Consider the following 9,288-nt stretch of genomic DNA (forward strand, 5'->3'; position numbering starts at 1 on the left):
GAACTTGATTGAATGAAATGTGATGAATAACTCGACTGTCAAGGAGTGCTTATTTCTATCCAGAAAATTTCACAGTAGTATACAGCCACATTCGAGCAGATAATAATGAAAAGAGCGCGGTAAAACCAACATTATTGGTTCGTCTCTAATCCGATCAGCCGCATGTCAATTGTACCTTGTCCATTGTTGCCAATACTGGCTTTGGACCAATGCTTCTGACGTGCATCTTGATTTCAAACACCATCTAGTCTTTGTAGCAGTCCTCTGTTGCCACTTGCTTCACTATACTCAATACTTTGGAGGTTGCGGCCGTTCAACAGACTGTGAAATGCTTTCCGTTTCTATTATATCTTCCTTGACCGACTGACTAGGTCTAATCAATGCTCCTTTTGTACCGATGCACATAATAATGCTGTCAATATATCCATATCCGGACGAGTCTCCAGAGTCTTTTACACCCTGGTGCTATCCATTTGTCTAGTTTGCCAAAACCTGCCTCAACATCGACAAGAAGTTCTCCTTCAAGTGATACACCTCAGCCACCTCTGGCTTGACAGGTTCACCCGCGCTACGTCGCAGCCGGTCTTGCGTCTTTGCCCTTCTCCGCCTCTCGGCCTCTATGGGGTCTAAATCGTCTTCGATTTCTTCCTCTTCCTCCTCTTCTGATTCGTCATCATAGGCCATATCCTGAAAGTCCATATCGTTGAATCCAAAGTCGCTGCTCTTGAACCCGTGCACTCCTGGGAGTGGTGCATCCATGCTGGCGTTGCCCTCTGCTGCCATCTTTTGTCTCGTCTTGTCTTGGTGCCACTTCTTACGAGCCTCTTGCCAGGAGATTAATTGGTTGATCTCATTGATGGCCTTGTCCTTGTCCACGACACCAGCGCCAACACCACCTTCGAACAATGCATTGATGTCCAGAGGGCCGCCCGCTGGGCCTTGTCGCAGGAACTCTAGAATGCCTTCTATCCAGCCCATGAGTTGCGTGAAGAGGCCATTGTCGTGCGTGTGGACTTCATGCACAAATTTGTAGAAGTTATGCTCGTGACGAGCGCAAAGATCAATAAAGGCCTGCACTGTCTGGTTGGGGTCTGCCGAAGCATCTTCCTCTCGGCATTTTTCAACAACCTGCTCTCACGTTAGCTAAATTGTAAGCGACTCAGCTTTGCGAAAAATACTCACCTGGATCATGTCATCAATAAAGACCGAGAAGTCGGTAATGCTGTTGTAGACGTTGGCAGACTTGTAGACCCGAACAAGTGGCTCATAAAAGATTGTGAAGAGATCTCTGAGCAGTTGCAGGGTGACAGGCTCCTCAATCATCTGCAGCATCATCTGCTTGTCACGCTGCCGAATGAGCAGCTTCAGCAGTTGCTTCAGATACGAGAAGAGCTGTGCGCCTTGCTTGAATTCTTCATCAACATTTTCGACGGCGTTATTGAAGGCAACATAAGCGTTGTAGAGTCTTTGAACCTGCGAAGAGACAAGAGCTGGTTCAATAAGGTCTGAACGTTGGATAGATACGATGATGTCGATGTCGTCCGAAATTGCCTCCTCTCGAATTGCCACCTTGATAGGCTCATCTGAGTTGACAAACTTCTTCAGCTTCTCCACAAAGACGTCATCTCCAATTTTCGCAGCCACTGCATCGATATTCTTTTGCGAAGAACGAATTCCATCATGTAGAGCAGCAGAGAAGACGCGCTGCATCAAGGAGCGGGAGCCGAACGGCTGGGCCAGGAACAGGTCGAGTACTCCAGCCATTACTGCGGCTGGATTTGCCAGTCGAATGACGTTCTTTAGGACCGTGTAAGGGATGAGCGAGTGGATTCTCTTCGCTTGCGCAAACAATTCGGGTGAGTTGTCCTCGGCAAGGAAGAGATGGTAGACTGTTGCAGCAACCTCGATGCGTAACCACTCTGCAAACTTCTGGTATTGTACGCTCAAGTCTTGAATGGTCTCCTTTTCCTTGATTTCCTGGAACAACTTTGTGAGACCATTGCTTTCCACGATATCTTGCCGGAACTGCTCCATGTACACGTCTAGTTCTGCAGCTCGTTTCCTGGCAATCTCATAAAATTGTTTCTGCTCGTCAATGCGCTTCTCATCAACAGCTTTACGTCGCATGATGTCGTCGACATCATTGTCTGTCGGTGTGATGGGATCAGTGGTCAAAAACTCATGCATGGCCTTTGTCTGAGCAATCTGCGGGTTCTGAAGAAGATATCTCAAAAATGCCCGCAGAGAAATACGTTGGCTTTCGCGCCAGAGAAGAGTAGTCTGTAACTGGTCTCAGTATCATGATTCTGCACAGTCAAGGTCATCTTTACTTACATCGGGCTTTGGACTGTTCAGGGCGGGGCTCTTGGGGCCATCCATACTTGGGCGTGGAGAAGCGTTTCTGGATGATGTCGTGGATAGCTCTCGACGGTGGCCGCGGACTGTGAGGTTCTTCATAGACTCCCTCAGACCACCGGATTCGGACGGGGGAGGCATGGTTGACATGCTGCTAACAGAAGAAGCTTCCGAGTCGTCTCCATCGCCACCATTTCGCGAGAAAAGTCCAGTTGCAGTAGTGCTGGACTTGTTCTTCTTGGGTAGCGGCGGCAGAACTTTTCCAGGGAGCTCTATCCTCAGCTGTTTGTGCAACCGCGCAAAGTCGCCATATCGTCGTCCCAGAAAATGCTCTAGTTCACCTTTCCTTTTCACGCGCAAGAGAAACTCCTGTGAAACATTAGCAAGAAAAGCTTGGCGGGATCACCTGTCATGAACTAACCGCATGCTTGTGCGAACGGAGCCGCTTCTTCACGGTTGTAAGTCTGACACCAGCAACATTCACATCCCATCCGTTCACGTAGTTGCCCTCGGGCAGAGTGTTGAGCACGCCCGTATCAATCGCATTAGCGTCCACAATCTCCAACTCGGCAAATCTTATGCGCTCTTCGAATCCAGAGGCTGTCCTGATGCCCGAAACCATCATAAGCTCGACCATCTTGCGACATTTTATAGCCAGCTTTCGGCGCTTGGTCTCCTCCAAACGATCTTCCGAGGACGAAATGCTCTTGCTAGCAAAAGACTCGAGAAACTGCGCAGAATCCCTTGGTTAACTACGATTCGACAGCTCTGCTGGCTCCATGGGCAAGTTTGGACCTACCACTTGCAACTTGTCCTGCCAAAACTCCTTCTCCTTTGCCTTGTCCAAGAAGGGGAATTCGCGAACATGATGTACGAATAGATATCGTAAGATGGGAAGCTCCGAATCGAGTGGGGAGACTTCGCCGAATTCTGACTTGAAAGGGGCGCCGAATCTGCGTAGTGCTGTGGGAGAGTTGAGCTCTGAGATCTCCCAGTCGACTTGTTCGGAAATGAGTTCTCGTTTGAGGTCTACATGATGAAAAAGTAAAGAGTTAGCTGCCTTGCCGCAGGAAGATGGAGACCACGAGAAGCAAATTCTGCAGCATAAACTGACAATGTTCTTGTTTTCCTGTCAGCGTCTGGCCAGGGGGTGGTATAGACTGGGTGCTCTTCGTTCGCGCAACCTCGCCTGGAACGGGGGCATCCTGCGCATTGGGCGGCGCAGGATTGGTGTCTGACGAAGCCATCTTGTTGTTTGTTTGTTGCAAGTAAATGCAATGAGGGATGAAGACTTCCCTGACTGCGCCCAAGACAGAAAATGTAATGTAGGTAGAAAGGAAACGACCTGGTCGGCGCAATTCCAATATGGGGGTGACGTTGCCCTCGAGCTGTTATTAGTACTGGAAATGAATCTGGCGGGGTACGCGATAGGTCAGTCGCTCCTCCCAGGGCGCAGCAGCAAGTACGGTACCTTGGGGCGGAGGCTCAAAAAACAAAAGACAAGGAAGACAAGAATGCAGCTCGAGTCCCAACGCAGGAGAAAATAAAAAATTGATGTTTTGGTAAGTAAGAAAAGGTTTCTCAGTCAGAGAAGACCAAGAATCTATCAAAGCCCAATTCAGTCAGGAATCAAGAACGGAATGGTTCCTTTGATGATGAGGGGGTTTGTTTGTTTGAGTCAGCCCTGAAGCTGTGCTGCGCCTGCGCCTACGCGCAGAGGCCAGGATGACTTACTTGCTTGCGAAGCAACACTGGTGCTAGTGCCTATTTCGTAGTGTATCTTTTGGGTAGCTCCAGACTCGAGACTGTATGAGAGTGCCGCAATGCCGTTGCGGCGCATTTTCCCAGTACTTGGCATTTCGTACCGGCGCTTAGCATGTCTATTCCTTGGGCAAACTTGGCCAAAATCATGCTTTTCTAGTCCTGGTGACCATCAAAGTCTCTGGACTCAGCGACGACGAGGTGACGCCCGCCAATGATGAAAAGATAGTTGAGCAGAGCCCTTGTCTCTTTTTGAGAGCATCTTGGAGGGGCAGCTGAGTGAAGGCATGACGTCGAAGTGAAACCGGCAATCCGGGACATGTGTGAACTGGGTTGGGTTATCAACAAGCCACGCCAAGCCATTATAAGCCCGATATGTCATTCTGCGGCGTCATCAAGTCACACATATCACCATCTATAGTCAAACTTGTTCTGGCTGACTTTTTTTCTTTCTTTCTATCTAATATGCGCGCTTCGAGGCATTGTCAGTCTGCGAGACAACAGGAAGCGCCATACAAACCAAAGCATCTGGGAAATTACGGCTGACAGTCAGCACCAACTGCTAATGAAAAGTACTAGACCGGACTGACTGCGAGCGAGTGGATAACCCTGGTTGGTTCAATGCCGCCATCCCAGAAACTGCTTGCATATAGAAAGCCAACAGAGTTCAAAGAATATCATGGCCACGAATGCCGAACTCCCGTCCGTTTATACTGAGAGAACAATAGGTTTCAAAAACAAATAATATTGATGTTCCAACGCCTGGGTATAATGCTCATATCGCCAAACACAAGTCAACTGTGCGATCTTGTAATGCATGCAACCAGAAATAAAAGTAATCAAGGAAAGGTAGAAAATGGATCACAACTCGTCCAGTGCGCGGAAGACGTCGGCGTCAACTGCGGCAACGGCTCCTCTAGATTGGTTCAAGGCAGCTCTAACATCTTCGACCAGGTGATCAGATACTCTGCTGGTGTTGTGAAGCTCGTTGCCAGGAATTCCTCCGGAACCGTTGCTCGACATCATATCAGTGAATACTTCGAGGGGAGCATACTGCGCTCCAACAACGAGGAGGACAAAAACCAGGGCCAGCACCGATGTGATGATCCATATAGTCTTGAGACGCCTTCGTGTTCTTTCTTGCCACTCGCGATCAGCTCTCTCCCAGCCCTCGACTCGCTCACGAACAATGTCTACACGCTCGCTGAGCTTCTGTACCTTCTGCCGGCCTGCTTGTATGCGGGCCTGCAGCGCTTCAATGTGATCTTGCTGCTCATTAAACTGGCCAAGACTGTCCAGCTGCGAGCTTGTCTCGGCGACGAGAGCCTTGGACTTGATTTCGAAGTTGCTGGCGGTTTCCCTCGACATGACTGCGAGCTCTTTGATGCTTGCGACCGTGCTGTGCAATGTGCTCAGCTTCTCCAAGACTGCATAATAAGCATCGTCTAGTCGCCGTGTAGTTGCTATTGAAAACGTGGTCAACTCTGAGAGAGACTTTCGAAGGCCGCTGCGAGACACGCCAGAAAGAGGCAGGTTAGCATAAATCTGGCTGGTAATATAGTAGTATGACACACGTAGTTCGCGGACGAGCCTCCTCATTCTGCGCCAACGGTTGTTTGTCTTTATTGGCCGTTGTTTCCAGCAGCCCCATGGTGCCAATGTCCTCAGCGCCAGGAGGCAACATGCTGGTTCGACGGCTTTGCTCGGCGCTGCTCAACAGATACGGCGTTACGCCTTCTGAGCGAGGAAGGTCGAGAGAGCCACGCGGCGGCATTTGCAGGGTAGGTATGGCAGACTGTGGGATTCGGTGATCGATATGACGGTCCTGGTGGTGTCGCCGGTGCAAGAGTTGGTGGCCGTGATGGCGCTGGACTCTGGAAGCATTCGTCTCGGTAATTGAGCGGCTCATGCGATGCCGCGGCCTTAGTGGGTGAGCCGCCTTACTCGTGTCGACGCCATGATCGGACATCTTGTGCCCGGCCGCGACCGTCGACGGTAAGGTAACTAGATAATGTCCGATGGTTTGGTACGGGCAATGGACCTGCACTCTGGGTGGCTTCCAGACCCGTACGTATTGTGGTAAAGCAATAATGATGATGTAGGTAGAGGTTCCTTGTCAAGGGGTGAACTGGAAGCTCCCCACTAAATTGAGACCTGGGCACCGTGTAATGCGTAAATTGCTTCAATGCAGTTAGCGCATTCAGAATTGCCCGAGCGTCACATGTCAATATCAAATCGAGGCGGATCTGTTACAGGAACGGGAAAAAATCAGACATTCATTACAAGAAAGTTTCCAAAGTATCATATTGTTTTTCTCTTATTGGAAAAATTTGCGCTTGGTCTGTAGTATTAGAGATGACCTTGTATGCTATGCTGATGCACGCCGCCTAGCCTTGCTATCATTATTTGGTGAAGCCTGTGGATGGGTGCTTCCGATGAAGTAAACTGTGCAAAGACCCAACACAGCTTGATTGCCTTCTTTTGTCTATACGTTGCTGACCTTGGTTGTACGCCCTGCCTAATACCGATGCGAATACTCGACACAGGATTGAGAAAAGAGCCCCGTCATCAACCTCGAAATCTCCTCCCCAGTCGGGACATATTGGTTGGCTAGGACTGTTGACGTTCGAAGGCGCCAATGTGTAAAGTATTGTTTGCTGTCGGAGGAATTTCAGGCTCAAGCGAGCCACGTCCCATCATTCTAAGCGGTACGGCCTCTGGGCGGGCGAGATATGGCCCTTCGACGGTCCTTTCACTTTTAGCAGAAGCAGATGTATGCCAAACAAACTCCTCAAGAGTTGATGAGCTTGTTGCGCTTCTCTTTTCTCTTGAGCCTTTCTACCCGCTTCTTGTGCATCTTTTCGGCCATTTTTTCGTATCGCTCACGCTCCTCCTTTGCAGCTCGCTTGTCCTTGATAGCCTGCACGCGTCTCTGTAGTCGAGAGTAAGTATATGTTTGCGCCATGTCTTGTGACATTTGAAAGACTCGGTACTGACCTGGCGCTCTTCTTCCTTCTCCTCCTTCATCTCCTTCTCTTTGGCCTTCATTGCCGCCGCAGCTGTCCGTTCTTGCACTCGCCTTTCGTAAGACTTCAGACCAGCGCTGGGCCGGAAGGCCTTCTTGGGGGCATGCCATTGTTTTCCTAAGACCCGATCAGCGACATTCTGTACATCTTGGTGGGCGGTGACTGAGCATACCATTCTTGCGCATGCCTTGCGGCTGTGGTGCCGGTGCCGGTGCCGGTGCTGATGTTGCTGTCGCTGTCGCCATGGCTGCGTTTCCCGGATCGAATGACGAGTGGGAACTTTTTCTTTACGCTTACAGTGTATCCGTGGCCGGGCTATAGGGCTGTAAATCGGACGCGCTCGCGCCTTTCCGTTTCAATCTTGCGCGTCCTGTTGGTTGCCTCGTTTTGCGACGTCTCTGAGAGGCGTTCTATTGCTTTTGCGACCTTGACATACAATTTTCTTCGAGGCATGAATCTTTCTAAAAATTCTTAGATAGCGGGTCCGATCCAATGGTAGGCTAGTGTAGGTTGAGGCGGGTCCCTTGATTTTGTCTGGCCCGTGCGCCCTCTTTTCCGCCGCCTGCCGCCCGGGACGCTTCATTTGCTCCTGGGCCAATTCTTCAAGATCAGGGTCCTCTCCACAAGGGACGACGCCGATTGATTGGGCCCCAGCTCTTTAATGCTCAATTTATTAATTTTTTTCCTTCTTTTCGGCCTGGTTCTTCATGTCAAACGTCGTCTGACAACGATATCCTCGGCATCATCAAACAATCTTCAGGGTATCTTGAGGCGATGTCACCTCTAAATTTACTTTTGTTGCTATTCTGAAATGCCCGCATCGAACATACATTGGCTCCAGCGCCCAAAGCCACAACAGCGGGAGTTACGGTCAGATTTCATGGTCCATCTCATGAAACGCAATTGGTAATTGCCGTAGTTATGTCCTGGGCAAGCTGGGGGTGTTGCTGGCTGAAGATTCCCGAGACGGGGCACAAAACTCGTGGCCTGGGGTTGACTGCCGATCAGTATCGAGCCGTCAGCGAGCGGGTGAAATAGTTCTCGACACCACGGGAGATCCGGTCGTGTTAGAACTGGGCTCGCTCCAGAAACTCATAAAACCGGATGCCTAGTTTGAGTACACCCATCCGTATGCTGTGGAATGTCTTCACCGCAAAATCCCAGGACATCCATCTGCAGATGTGCTTTGCTTTTAAGGGTGATCGTTTACTGCACCCTCCCCCAGGCGGCCGGCCCCTTGGCACCCACCGTTCTGTGATAAACCCCGCGATCAACACTCGGTTCGTTGTTTGAGGGAAGATGCTTTCGTCATAAACTGGGCAGGATCTGGTTAGCGTTTACATTGTGGACAGTATGACCTTGGCACGGGAAAATATCCCAGCGGCCACTCCGCAATTCATCACTTGACTGCGTGTGGATGCTAATCAGATGAACCAACAAAGCTGAAGGCCTGGGTTGTGGGGATGGACACTGCGAGGCTGAGCAAGTTGCTAGCTCATCCAGCAAATACGACGGCATGGAATTTTGCAGCGTTCCGCTCATTTTGTTTCGAGACCAATGTCCATTTGTTGGTTGTGTTTCTTTGTTGCTGCGGCCAGGCGAGATTGCTCTCGACCGCGAACGAACATAGGTCATTGACAACTTTGTGGGGAGAAGCTTCTTCATTGTCGCAACTTTGGTCTCAATTATGTACGCTTATGAAATGTGGGCGCTCGCTTATGAGACACGGTACCGAATTGTTCTTTCGGAAACTCCTCCGTGCCTAGCAAGAGCATATCGAAGCCCATTTGTATTATGTGTGTTGACAATCATATAACCCAATTGGTATACCATCTCGTCGTTGGTCACAGATGCGGTCACAGTCTTATGGTGACATTATACTATACCAAACTGTCCATGATGGGCGATGGGCCGGGTCGTGATTGACTGGCCGGCTCCTCCACGAGTCGTGAATGATGACCGCCTATCGCCAAATGCCTATCAGACCCGCAGCCCGTACGACCCCAAGCAATGCAAGATCGCAGTCCGTTGTGAATTAGCCTGTCCGGATACCCACAGCTTATGCATCGGTGTCTGTGCGCAGATGGGTGGCCAAGATGGCTTCGCACCTCTTGGTTGGACGCGACGATTGCAAGACCAATATGAT

At 50.2% G+C, this 9,288-nt stretch overlaps 3 protein-coding genes across 3 annotated transcripts; all 3 read right to left on the reverse strand.

Annotated features, from left to right (window-relative positions):
• Positions 1-477: 477 nt before the first annotated feature.
• On the reverse strand, positions 478-3,602 carry PFICI_00251 (uncharacterized protein; the record flags this gene model as incomplete). Its single annotated transcript, XM_007828832.1, has 6 exons — positions 478-1,128; positions 1,183-2,280; positions 2,335-2,724; positions 2,777-3,085; positions 3,155-3,384; positions 3,470-3,602. 6 exons carry the CDS (start codon positions 3,600-3,602, stop codon positions 478-480), a joined length of 2,811 nt encoding a protein of 936 aa, XP_007827023.1.
• A 1,375-nt stretch (positions 3,603-4,977) lies between these two features.
• PFICI_00252 (uncharacterized protein) lies at positions 4,978-6,085 on the reverse strand (the record flags this gene model as incomplete). The annotated part of the gene is made up of 2 exons (XM_007828833.1): positions 4,978-5,623; positions 5,691-6,085. 2 exons carry the CDS (start codon positions 6,083-6,085, stop codon positions 4,978-4,980), a joined length of 1,041 nt encoding a protein of 346 aa, XP_007827024.1.
• An 822-nt stretch (positions 6,086-6,907) lies between these two features.
• PFICI_00253 (rRNA-processing protein cgrA) lies at positions 6,908-7,387 on the reverse strand (the record flags this gene model as incomplete). Its single annotated transcript, XM_007828834.1, has 3 exons — positions 6,908-7,048; positions 7,114-7,259; positions 7,315-7,387. 3 exons carry the CDS (start codon positions 7,385-7,387, stop codon positions 6,908-6,910), a joined length of 360 nt encoding a protein of 119 aa, XP_007827025.1.
• Between the last annotated feature and the right edge of the window lie 1,901 nt (positions 7,388-9,288).

The sequence above is a fragment of the Pestalotiopsis fici genome, assembly GCF_000516985.1.
Source record: "Pestalotiopsis fici W106-1 unplaced genomic scaffold PFICI_Scf_1, whole genome shotgun sequence".
In the NCBI taxonomy this organism is placed as follows: Eukaryota; Fungi; Ascomycota; class Sordariomycetes; order Amphisphaeriales; family Sporocadaceae; genus Pestalotiopsis; species Pestalotiopsis fici.